Genomic DNA, 12,812 nt, shown 5'->3' on the forward strand with positions numbered 1-12,812 from the left:
GGCCCCATATGTAACCTGGTGTGCAACCCAGATGGGGCCCATGTTTAACTCTTCCTGGTCCCATCACTGACCCTGGTAAACATCCATATGTGGGGCCAACATGGAACTTTTTTAGCTCCAAGTTGGGAACATAGGGCCCACATGGACATGTTAGCTGGGTGTCCAGTGGTCTGGATGTACATTTGTAATATGAATATCTGGTCTCATCAGGGGATCATGGGTCAATACAGGAGTCAAAAATTGCTTTAACAGTTTTTATTTGTGTAAAATAAATACACAATGATAAGAGCAAAATGTACATATTTATAACAATTAAATATTTACAATGTACACATTGAATGCATCAGTGAATAGTCCTATGTAGATGAACTGACAAAATAGGTAGTATAAGTGATGGAATACATACAGACTATCCACATTCTAACCAATAAATAGATAAATGAAATTTAGGCAACAAATGATACAATTAAACCAGGAATGTCAATGGAGCGACAGGAGATCTTCCTCCTGTTGTTTCAATAAATGTCCACCAGAGGCCTTCAACAGCCCCACATTTTAACCCTTTAAACCCACAGGCTTAGGACATTCTGACTCCTAATGGAAACTGGAGTTATGAATGGAGGCCTTGGGTGTTTAAGGGGACTGGTTCTCCAGTTGCCTTGGTTTTGAGGAAGGTGCTCAGTACTATTTCAGCTCCACGGTCTCCATGTTGACAGGGCTGGGACAGGGAGCAGATCTCCATTGATATCCAGATTGGGAGATGGTGGCGTGGGGAGATCTCTGGAGGCGTGAGACGGCAAGGACTGAGACATTACAGAGAATGGCACTGCAAAAAGAGTGGGTGGGGGATTGGTGGAGGGAGGAGAACCAGAAGGAGCAAAAGGTAGGTGGCAGGGAACAGATGAATATGGGGGAGAGGTGATGAAAGGGGAAGCCATGGGGGAGAAAGGAGGAGAGGGTGGAGGGGAAAGGTGGTTTGGTGAAGCTGATGGAGTAAAGCTGGAGGATTTATAACCAAGTAACGACGACTCAGGGAAGATCGGGTCTTGGTTATAGTGGTGAGGTGATGCAGATGAGCAAAGCTTGGTCAGGGCGCTGGTTGCCTTGATGTCCGTTTCATTCCCAGCTTTGGCAGAACGGGCCAGACGGCTGTCCAGATAGTATTCCAGACTGTGAAGAACTGTCTCCCTCTCAGATGGATGCATCTGGCCCACAAATGAGGTGAAGTCAGAAACACATTGGTGGAGATGAATGCCATGGACTGGTTGCTGTGCCTTGGGTTGAGTTTTGGTGACTTCAAGGTTTGCAGACACTGAAGACGAAGAGGTTGAGTTTAGGTTAAGATGATTGAGAAGTTCAGTTGTTTATAAATGAAGCATAATGATTAATATAATATAATATAATATAATATAATACCTTTCTTATCTGCCCTGGTGCATGCATTCTTTTTTATATACTGAACGGCAAGGTCCAGAATTTCTGCTTTCTCTAGTTTGGGATTCTGTAAACGCTGTGGACGAGAGAGGGAGAAAGAGAAAGAGACATTAATACAATACAATTAATGATAAATGATAAATGAGAGGGACTCACTGTAAAGACTTCACTGTGAAGTGACTCTTGATTTCTTACCGTATCTGCAGTGCTCCTAAACAGCAGAGCTCTGAGGGCATCCAGATTCTGGTTGATTCGGTCTCTTCTTTTCTTCTCGATCACTGGCTTCAGCGTCTAACAGTAAACATTGAAAATACGTTAGTAATTAGTACTCTACAACTGCACGTAGAAAACAACAGCATCGGTCAGCTGATTTTAATAAAAATACATTTTTCGATGGCAATTTTTAATATAGTGAATAAATCAGACTTACTCTTCGCAGGCTTTCCGTTTTGGCCATGGTGGAAGTTGAAGAGCTGTATCTTTATAAAAGCGCACCACTTCTGAAAGGCTACAGCAGCAGCAGCAGCAGTGGTAGGTGTAATAGTAGTAGTAGTAGTTATAGCAGTCGGGGTACTAGTAGCTAAGCAAAGTGAGCGAAGAAGACCAGGCTGAAACTTATATTAGCGCAAGGGTGACACTCCTGATTGGTGGAGAAGCGAAGTGTAGTCCCAAGAGTCCCGCCTTCTGCGCAACGATTGGCCAGCGTACCCTACTGACAGATGGCGGACTGTTTGAAGGTATGAACTAGCCAATCCGAAAGCAGGAGGCGGGGCATGTCGAAATACCGGCTAGAAATCATATGGAAGCTAAATCGTGTAGCTACATAAAAACATCCGCAAACTTCACTTAAATATATTAAAATTATTAGTATTTTTACTCAGCAATTGGAATTTAGATCTTAATTCATGTCTGCCAGAACTTGTTTGTGTACTGGTCAGAGACTTCGTTCGTACATGTTTACCTAATATACGAGCCATTTTGGGCACTCCTGGTCTAATTACCTGTACAGAATTTATCATTCATTCTAGTTTGAAGAACGAAGCTCGGTTCTAGATTTCTGCAGGATGCCCCCAGCCCCCGCATAGATGTGTTCACTTCCCTCCAGATCACCTGATTTAACATGATTAAGCATTCATTTACCAAACCAGGTGCTGGATGATAGCTTTAAGCAATACTGGAACGCAACGACAGGCAAAAGCACTACTTTATCTATTGTTATTTTTATTTATTCTAATATGAGTGTTTTACTGAGTAAATCAGATGAAATTTCATGTAGATTTTTACAAACACCTGGTGCCTAAAACTTTATTTTTATTATTTTTTTTTTTTTTCAATTTTTTAACTAACTTTCACAAGGCTCACATTTAAGGGGGTTGCATTAGTTAAACATACAAATAAATATAGATAAGCACAAATATAAAATACATGTTTAAATACTCCATTTCATGTAGATAAAATATATGTTATAAATATCTATTTCTTTTAAACATATGTCCAAACGTCACAAACTGGTCACATTTTAAAAATGTGTTTAACTACATATGTTTAAATGCATATGGGGATATTTTGTGTATATATATAACAATATTTAAACGTGTTGAAAATCGCTAGCCTGTAAGTGTTTTTACTTTAGACTTTAGTATTTATGGCCGTAAATGTTTGTGTCTAACGTGTGGGTGTTGGAAACCCTTGGCCACTGGTTCAGCGCGTGGCCGCAAGGAAGAGAGCCGTGGTGGTGGTGGTGAGGGGGGGGGGGGGGGTAGCTGGGGTGTGAAGTCCAAACGCTTAGCACCATTCTGTTAAGTGTGCGGGCGTGTGCGTGGATTGCTTTAAGTGAGAAAGACCTGCCTGCAAAAGTCAACAGTTACTGACATACGCTGATGCTCCAGAGAACAGGACAGGGCTGGTCCTACAGAACCAGGATAAACACGAACTTTACATCTCGCAAGTTTGTAATACAGCTTTCACGCATGTGGAGGATTTTTTCATTAATAAAAAGTCGAGTGATTCCTGCAACACTTCTCTTTGTCGTGGGAACCAACCACAAGTGTCACATTGCTCACCCAGACCCGCGTAGCTAACGATTTTATTACGTGTTGAAGAGCTTAGGTTGGTGGAGAAGGTGGACTCCTGGTGAACTCTTGGGGACCAGTTGTGCAGCCCAAACTGCTCCTAAAGTTAGACAGGTCAGGAGGTCATAGCAGTGGACTTCCAATGCTCTGCTATACTTCTTCCTACACCAACAACGTCTAACAGCTAGTCCTGATTGTGTGCTCAGTTCAGTCCACATCCACAAGGGGAATTCAACCCTTATGGAGAAAATCATGTGTGGGTATTGATCTGCATGTCTGAGCATGCTGCCTTCAGACATGTCCTTTCAGGAATTTCACAGGAATTAATCATTTTCTGAGTTTATGGATTTACTTGGATGTATTTGTTTATTTGTGGGTGTGTGGTTGTTTTTGTTTGTTTGTTTGTTTGTTTTGCAAAAGCCTTCTACTAATTGTAATATTGCCAAATGATAGACTCATACATTATAGAAATTATTTGTATTATATGTTAAGTAAGACACACATGCACAGATGCCTGTTGGTGACATTTAGGCCTATTCATCAATCATGTGCCTTATAATAAACAAAGTATTAATTGATTGTATTTTAATAACTTTAATAACTTTAATAACTTTTTTTTCTTCAAATTAATCAAATACTAAGGCTAAAACTTTTTCATTAGTTTTATTAGTTATATCGCATTAAATATCGTATTTGTGTTTCACGTGATCACTTTTTCGAATCAAATGTAGTCTTCGTAGTTTTCGAAATTATATGCCTTATACATCATATTTTAATCTGATTCTAAATTTGTTATTGGCATTGCCATTTTTTCATATGATGAAAAAAATTAATAGTGTTTTTTTATAATAATTAAATGTAATTTTATGTTGATAAAATATATGTAGGCTAACACTTATTTTAAACATATGTCCAAATATCACAAACTTGCCACGTTTTAAAAATGAATTTCCTTACCTGTATTTAAGCATATTATGCTATATAAGCATAGCGTGTATATAAGAATATTTATGCAACATAAACACATCGCGATTTTAGTTGCTGGGTTTGAAAAATCTGCGCTCTTATTCATCTACAGAGATCAGTTATTTTATAGCTTTCTCTTTCTGTCCTATTGTTTTTCTATATTCACAATTCTGCTCTGGTAGTTATGAGCCATCGCGGGCTATTCACACCTAATTTTAGCACACATTAGTCCATAGCTGCCCCTAAAGGACAAAGCTTTATTTCATGTCTATCAACCTGCTAAAAACGAATAAGCAGAAACCAAACGCTTAACAATCAACATTACTTTCATGACTTTGCTTTTAAAAAGAGACTGTTTTACGCAGTTTTGCCATCTTCCTGACCGCTTCATATACGCGGACACACGCAGCCTGCTCACGCGGGCGGTCCTGTGTTCAAAGGGCTGGAGAAAGCCGGGCTTCAAACACTATTCAGTGGGCCAGTAAAAGCACGGTCCAGTGGATAAGCCAGTGGCAAACACAAAGCAGCCTCTGCTTCCACCTGTGCTGAAAAGAACCATCAGAGAGCTTTAAAATCTCTGATCCGATCAAGCAGCTGAAATATTCACACGACTAATAATGAGGGGAAAAAAGAGGAGGCCGAGGCTCGGAACTACGTGTAATTAAACCGATGTTTCTTTCCAAATGAGGAGGCCTGAAAGAGTGCAACCCCTAAGGCGAACATGGCCACAGTGATATCAACGAAATGCGACCAGGGTCAACATTGTAAATATATATATATATATAGCCTGATAGATATCAGTGGCTAAAATATAGATAGGCTACATATTTATTTGATATAGCCATTTAATAACAATTTGATAAAGCCTACGCGTTGACTTAATGGCTGTTTAAGTGTTTAAGTCGACTGGCTGCTAAGTCATTAAGTCAACACATACCTAGGCAATATCCAATGTATTTTTTTTTTTACTAAGCTGAAAGTCTTTGGTTAACTTTGAATTAAAAAGCACAATTTAAACCCATTTGTGAGAAAAGTGAGAAAGGTTAAACCCTCTTTTTAAAAGTTTGTAACAGGTTATGTGAGCTCTACTCAGGCTATTTTAATGATCGCCTTCACCTTCCACTTCACTCGCTAATAGCCAAGCTAAACCACCTCCTAATGGCTTTCTGTTAACCATCACTGAGGGATGTGGTCTTTGTCTCGCTAAATTCAGTTCCAATCACCCTTTAGCGATCAAAGCCTTCTTACAGCCTGTAGATGCATATTAATGAAGGGCGTGGGTTAAGTTAATGGATCTACTCCCCCATTGGTTTGGACAGCTCATGGGCGGGGATTGAGTCTAGCCCCACCGTTTAATAAGGGCTGTGGCTCGAACTGGGGTCTGAAGTTGTAAGATTTGGTCATTTGCTGTTGTCTTTAGGTATGAGCGAGATGGCTACTGGTATACCGGATCAAAAAGATACGATGCGACGGGTAAGAAACCAGTAACATGGCATATATGTTTGTTCTGCTATCTGCCAATATCTGACATCTTAGTCCATGCACCTTATGTACCACTTAATGTGCCTCATGGACCAATTATATGTTAGGAGTACTTAAAATATTGGGGATTGTTTTAATGCCTGTGCCAAAATAAAAGTTTTGTCCCAAAGTAATTGGGACTGTCCTCATCGTGAGGCAAAGTTACAATGGGAATGTTGTTTTTTTCAAGATTATCTAGGACAAATAAGTGTTGATGACCTAGATGACCTTGATGTCCAGACAGCTCATTCTGAACTAAAGCTAACAGAATCTTATAGTCTACATGCAGGTGATTTAACGATTCTTATTATTTGCTATTCTCCAGGTTCCTAAACCTCTCATGGAGAAACGGAGGAGGGACCGTATTAACCACAGCCTGGAAACACTGAGGCTTCTGTTGCTGGAGAGCACATGTAATGAGGTAAGTCCAAGGTTCAGAAACCCTTTCCCAGCTACACTACGTAAATACATCTGTACACACCTTTCAGTTTGTTTGACTCAGTTGTTCTCATCTTCTTTTTAAAGAAACTCAAGAACCCCAAAGTGGAAAAGGCCGAAATCTTGGAGAGTGTTGTTAATTTCTTGAGAGCTGAGCAACGACTGGGATCCAGTCCCCCATATCCGATTAAGAGAGGAAAGAGAGCACACACAGATTACGAAGATGACGATGAGATGGTGGGATCTCCTTGCAAGCGGCAACAGAACTTCCAAGATGGGATGAGGACATGTCTGCTCAGAGTGAGCCATTTCATCGCAAGCAAGAACCCAGAGTCAGGGGAGGCTTTGGGGAACATGTACGGGACTTTGCAGCAGAGCATCCAGGACCATTCCAGTCAAAGTCATCTAGTGTCTGCAAGTCAGCTTCACCGTGGAACCCCAAGACACCTTACACTTGATTCCCCACCAGGGCAGAGGTCACTTACTCGTGCAGAGTCCCCGAGTCCCTGCACAGCCTTGAGTCAGCCAAAGCTTTCTCCAAGAACTGTCACATATGAGCCTACAAATAAGATGACTCCCAGCTCTAAACAGCCTTTGACGGTCAGCGATTCGGTGTGGAGGCCTTGGCCACAGTAGAGACAACGCTGGCTTATAACAGTGAATTGTGGAGGGGTCAGAACAGATGCCAAACAGACTGAATTATCAGCAGTTGACAATGTGCATGAATCCATTGACCCTGGAGCAAAATGACCACAAAATGACTGATGGTTAGCCAAAGACTGTGAATCATGTAAATGTGCAGCATATGTAAATATGTCCATTTTGTACATTAGATACTGAGATCTTTATTTTGATACAAAGACGCAATTGCACAGACTGTGGGTATCACAGATGTGTATTGTGCTCTGATGCACATGCACAGCTTTGTATGGAGATGTATATATTTTTGTAGAAAAGTACTTTTTAGCATTTTCTGTAGACCTTAAGCATTTTTATAAGGCCACATTTTGCAGCAGTCACATTTGCATGAAGAAAGTGAAGCTGTGTGATGTATGGTTTTTATTCGTATCAGACAGCTCCGCAAGCAATCTGCCTAACACTTAACCTTTACTTTCTAAAGTGTTAGGGACACTTATATACATGCCAGTGCATGTGCTTGTGCTTCAATTGTGACTTTTCCCTTTTTGCATATAGTTCTATGTGCTAAATACTTATTGTAAAATGTTTGGTTCCTTGCAGTCCAGTGTAGACTGTTGCAAACAGTGTTTTTTTCTTTCCTTCATGTTGACAGAATAAACCTGAGGGGATATATTTACTTTCTACATTTATTTGTGTTTATATGCCTCTTAGTGCCTCAAAAACATTCTTCAGAGTCTGTGTGAATGTGCAGTAATATAAGCTGCAAACAGGCCAAACATTTGCAGACTTTCAGTCAGGTAATGCTCCATTTCAACTCATTGTTGTCTCAGTACCACGTGCAAAAGGCTGCAGTTAGACGGCAAAGCACAACACATTGACTTGCAAATAACTGATTAGGCTGCTGTTCTGATCTTAACTGTAGTCTTTTGTGGCCTCTTCCTGCGGCAATTATACAATCAGCTCAACAGTTAAAGGTCCAATTAATGGTTGTTGATGGTCTCCTTATATTTCAATAGTCAGCAATATTATAGACCTATACTTTTACAATGGAAACCAGATTGTGACTTTCAGGCTTGGAAAACATGCTTGGGTGATCTGCCTGACAGTGTATTGGCTTTAGTCGTATCCACTGGATCGAACCCAATTAAATTGCTCATAGTGTAGAAATATAAGTATGTGTTAAGAGAAGCAAGCTTCCAAAAGCCATGGTCAAATTTGTATATGTATACAATACATACATATATGTTACAAGGTAAAATTATATGTAAAAAAACAACAACAGGTAAATGAAAACTACAAATACATTTGTATAATAAGGAAAGTTTTTTTTACACTTTTACACTTTTAATAATCATACCATTTTATGACAGAAAATACCAGATACAGTACTGGTACAAATAATATTTTGGGACATATATTTTGATGAAACATAGCAATCACCTGCAAAAACATGGAATTGATTTGCAATGCATACCATGGTAATAAAACCAATACACCCTCAGTCATATTCATAGTTTAGACATGAACACACAAATATTAGGTCTGTGTGCGTACATGGTCTAAGAATACAGAACAGTATGAAAATTATCTTGATTCTGTAGTGAATTAAAACAAGTTGTAAATCTGTCCGTCTCCAGTGTGTCTTATGGCATTCATGCACTCTACAGTATGCACAGTAGACTACAACTCCATTGTCACAATAATGATATTTTATTTGATATAAAGCCAGACTACATCTCAGTATACAAATATAAGCTGTTGGGAGTATTACTCAAATTGCTGAGTACATTATTTTTAGATTTGGACTGACAAAGCTTTTTTTAACAATGTACCATGATCATGAAAGATATTTTGCTTGGTTAGAGGAAGCAAATCATCTGTCTGCGTCTGCTGTTGTGCTTTTCTGATGCTGAATCTGATGCTCACACACAAAACAATTGCAAAACCACTATATGTAACTTTACCTGCTTATTGTACAGCCCAGGCCTAGGGCAAACTCCATTTCTCAATTTTTGAAGTTTTTTTTTACTTTTTGACATAATCAGAATCTGACATTGTTCTTTATGTTAGGTTAAAATGCTGAATGGACCAATAGAATTAGTTTACATTTTTACACTGACATGTGAAGTTAGTATTTTGGAAATACATTTTTGGGGGAGATTTTGCCATTGCAAAGTTAGAAGAAGCAAATTGTGTGTCATCTTCCACTAAAGTCCAGTGTTTTGTGTTTTGTGGCAGGTAACTCTGTTACTACTTCTGCTACAGCCATGGCCTAAGACCAACATTTGCAGCTTTTCACAGTTTGACATCATTTGAATCAGCTGTTCTTTATATTAAGTTAAATTATGAATGGGCCAATAGAAATGCTCTGAAAAAACTTGGAATCAAATATTCTGAAAATAAAATGTGGCATATTGGACATATGGCACATTTTGTTTTCAAAAGAAGTTTGATTCCAAGCATCTTCATTTTTGCAGTTTTTTTTTCACTTTTTGACAATCAGAATCTGATTTTGTTCTTAATGTTGAGTTAACATGATAAATTGATCGATATAAACCGTTTAAAACAACTGATATAAAATATATTCTTACTTTGACCTTCTACTGAAGTCCATTGTGTGGTGTTTTCTGATAGACAACCAAAAATAATGAAAATTAAAAAATAAAGGGTAATTTGCTAAAGCACTAGGCTAGATTACTCAATCTACTTCATCATTTGAATCAGCTGTTCTTTTTTACTGAGTAAAATTATGACTGGACCAATGGAAATGCTCTGAAAAATACTTCGAATCAAATATGTTTATTTTGACTGTTGGAAACAACACAGGCCATATTGGACAAATGGTTTTTGCATGACAGAGACACTTGTATTGCCACATATTAAACCTCACTGGGGGAAAAACAGCCTGCTTTGAATGTATATGACTCACAAATGTCAACACAATTCTCGCCAAAAGTAGTTACTGACGATTGTGTTGATATTCTACTCATGTGCAGCCACGTGCACACGATAGATTCATGACCTATTTCACGGCAAAATTTAAAGTCAAAACTTTATCCATTATGCGGAAGTCTCGTTTCCATGGTAACGATCTTTGGATCAAAGAAAACGGCTTAGTCCAGCTAAGGTGAACCGCGGACAAAGGCAGCTTTTATGCGCTGCTTCGCCTCGCTTTGTCGCCTTTGGATCAGCCCTGCATTAAAGCGACTTTCAATAGAAATCAGATTAGAGCTTCAATAGAAGGAAGACTCTCACCAAACAACCGTCTGACGACTGAACCCACCATTACGGGGGATAATTCTCCCAAATGCAATTACTAGTTTTGGGTTAAAGGGATTAGCTTTGAGAAGGACTTCTTTTCCACAGCGGATGTGTCTTCTTACCCGGACAATCCTTCCCAACGGACCACAGACAAACCACAGTATTTACTGAGCAGTGCAGCTCCAACATGGTGCACCTCTCGAAAAGTAGGAAGAGCGTACAGGCCCCTTTACAAAACACTAAATTAGTCTGGTTTAAGACTTTAACCTAACATTTGACTCTTACAAGAATAGTAGCTACAAAGATTCGAGCACGGAGTAAAGAAATAGTTAGTTTCATTGAGATGGTGTTATCGCTAGCTAAGAATCCAAGAGTGTATGCAATTAGCTAGCTAGGTGCTGGACCACCTCCACATGACCCTCCTTCCAGAGTATGTCTGCCATCCCAGAAACCAGGTCCACTCAGTGCAGACTGTGTTCACAGACACCGTGTTTTTTGGTGTTCCAGCCTTGCTGCCCCATTAAAAAGCGAACACTAACTTGTATATATAATAAATGTAATTTTAATAAGTTTTGGGAGTGGATTGTATGTTCCAATAATCACAGAAATTGTGTTTAAGAAACAGGATCAGGCCTCTGTAATACACGACTAATATGTTTGTAGGCATCTAGCGTTTCTTCTGAATCGTGGATATTAATAGAGAGTTTGCTCCCCCAACCCCTTAGTAAATGTTGGAATATGAGGATGTGAGGATTTGATTGCATTCTGCCACAGGAAAAGACATTATAACACACAACTCAAGGTATTGGGTGGCGCTCCACGACTCCAGAGCACAATCCAGGGCTACAATGTTGAGAAACGCATGGCGCAAAGGCATGAAGCTGCGTGCGCGCTAGATACCGGCTGCACGTGTCAGCAACCGGTACACCGTCAAGCAGCTTGACTCATAAATTATATGTATATATAATAATAATATTAAAACAGCTCCAGATAAATCCTTGTGGGAGTCTAGTATTATTTATAGAGTATAAATCAGGGCTTAATGATGTTAAATCCGTTGATGGGAGTGAATAAATCCCATCCCAAGATCTCAACCACGTTCTTTAAAATGCTATTCTAGCTAAAGCTAGCTAAAATAAATGGTTTTAAATGATATGCGTGCATATAACATCTGCGCAGTACTGTATATTTAACACATTATACAGTTTGGTATACTGTTATGTTAAAATGCATTGAATATCAGATTATTATGGCGAATATGTGTTAAATAATCAGCTATTTTTTATGAAAACAATCCAAACAGACTGATAGCAAGACAAACACTCAGGCTGCGTAAACTGTGTGGTGTAGGTTTAGGGCGCATGGTGTTGAAGAGGTTGCGTTCAGGTGTGAATCCACTACAGCGTTTGTCTCGTGGAGAGGCACGTCGAGGACACGCGCCTGAGCGCACGCGACGCTCTCGCGCCGTCACCCGAAACAGAGCACAGGTCCTCTTGGGATGGTACCCTGCAACACTGCCTTGTCTATTAAATGTGCGTCGGAATGGGGGAGATTTCGGCCACATAGACACACATAAAGCACCCGTGCTGATGTATGGCAGGTTATAGGTGTGCTAATACGGCTCCTTCCATTATGAAAAATATCACTGCGACAGTGAGACAGCCGGAGCCCGGCGTTTAGCGTGGGATATGAGGCAGGGCTTCGTTCTCATGCACGCTTGTTAATGACCTTTTATTCAGTGGCTCCAAAATACACAAGGACGTGCGGTCTTTCTCAGCTGGTCCGGCACCTCTCTCCTTACATTGCCCGGTAAGGCCTTGTGGTGCTTGTTGGCACATGGTGTATGTAGGGTAGCCTATGCAGTCGGTGGGAGCCATTTGTCTCAGAAGTGTAAACACCAGCATCCGGTGGAAAGCAGCACGTGTCCTCAGATGGTTATTGAAACTAAAAGGCTTGGAGAACACCCAGCAGGCCCACCAGACAGGACCATCAGGCAAAGAAGCAGGAGAGTGAAATGGGTGAATCAGGCAGGTGTAGGTTAACAAAATGAGTGGAGTCTGGGCCAAATCTGTCTTCACTCTGGTGTCATGTGGGAGAAAAGACTGGGGACTGTCACAAAGATGGATTTCCTCAGTTTATTAGAGTCTACAACTCAACTTTTTGTGATAAGGAAATATGGCACAAAACTGGGTGTGTAATAATGTGTGGTTATATATTACATGCGTAAGATTATATATAAATATTGTGAATGTTTTATTAACTTTTGTTCACCATTTTATTCAAATGTTCTGTTGTGTTGTTTAAAAAAAATCTATAGTGTGTTGTGGTCAAAATAACACTATGAATGAGATTAAAGTCTTTTTTATTTTTTTTATTTTCATTGAGGTTTAATTGATTTGTGAAAAAAAATCTCTGCAAGTTAAATTATTAATGGGCCAATAGAAATGCTCTGAAAAACTTGGAATCAAATATTCTGAAAAT

At 39.6% G+C, this 12,812-nt stretch overlaps 2 protein-coding genes across 2 annotated transcripts; one reads left to right on the plus strand and one right to left on the minus strand.

Annotated features, from left to right (window-relative positions):
* Window positions 1–689: 689 nt before the first annotated feature.
* On the minus strand, window positions 690–1,891 carry her11 (hairy-related 11). The gene is made up of 4 exons (XM_072664115.1): window positions 1,865–1,891; window positions 1,630–1,725; window positions 1,417–1,510; window positions 690–1,312 (listed from the first exon to the last, which is right to left on the minus strand). Exons 1-4 carry the CDS (start codon window positions 1,889–1,891, stop codon window positions 690–692), a joined length of 840 nt encoding a protein of 279 aa, XP_072520216.1.
* A 4,003-nt stretch (window positions 1,892–5,894) lies between these two features.
* her5 (hairy-related 5) lies at window positions 5,895–7,067 on the plus strand. Its single transcript, XM_072664025.1, has 3 exons — window positions 5,895–5,945; window positions 6,319–6,414; window positions 6,519–7,067. Exons 1-3 carry the CDS (start codon window positions 5,895–5,897, stop codon window positions 7,065–7,067), a joined length of 696 nt encoding a protein of 231 aa, XP_072520126.1.
* The last annotated feature ends 5,745 nt before the right edge of the window (window positions 7,068–12,812 follow it).

Source organism: Salminus brasiliensis, chromosome 19, assembly GCF_030463535.1.
Source record: "Salminus brasiliensis chromosome 19, fSalBra1.hap2, whole genome shotgun sequence".
NCBI classification, from domain to species: domain Eukaryota; kingdom Metazoa; phylum Chordata; class Actinopteri; order Characiformes; family Bryconidae; genus Salminus; species Salminus brasiliensis.

Coding starts and splice junctions, on each gene's coding strand:
- her11 (XM_072664115.1), bottom strand. CDS start 1,891: ATGGCCAAAACGGAAAGCCTGCGAAGA. Junction 1,511..1,629: donor TTAGGAGCACTGCAGATACG/GTAAGAAATCAA, acceptor TCTCGTCCACAG/CGTTTACAGAATCCCAAACT. Junction 1,313..1,416: donor CACCAGGGCAGATAAGAAAG/GTATTATATTAT, acceptor CTTCGTCTTCAG/TGTCTGCAAACCTTGAAGTC.
- her5 (XM_072664025.1), top strand. CDS start 5,895: ATGAGCGAGATGGCTACTGGTATACCGGATCAAAAAGATACGATGCGA. Junction 5,946..6,318: donor AAAAAGATACGATGCGACGG/GTAAGAAACCAG, acceptor GCTATTCTCCAG/GTTCCTAAACCTCTCATGGA. Junction 6,415..6,518: donor TGGAGAGCACATGTAATGAG/GTAAGTCCAAGG, acceptor TTCTTTTTAAAG/AAACTCAAGAACCCCAAAGT.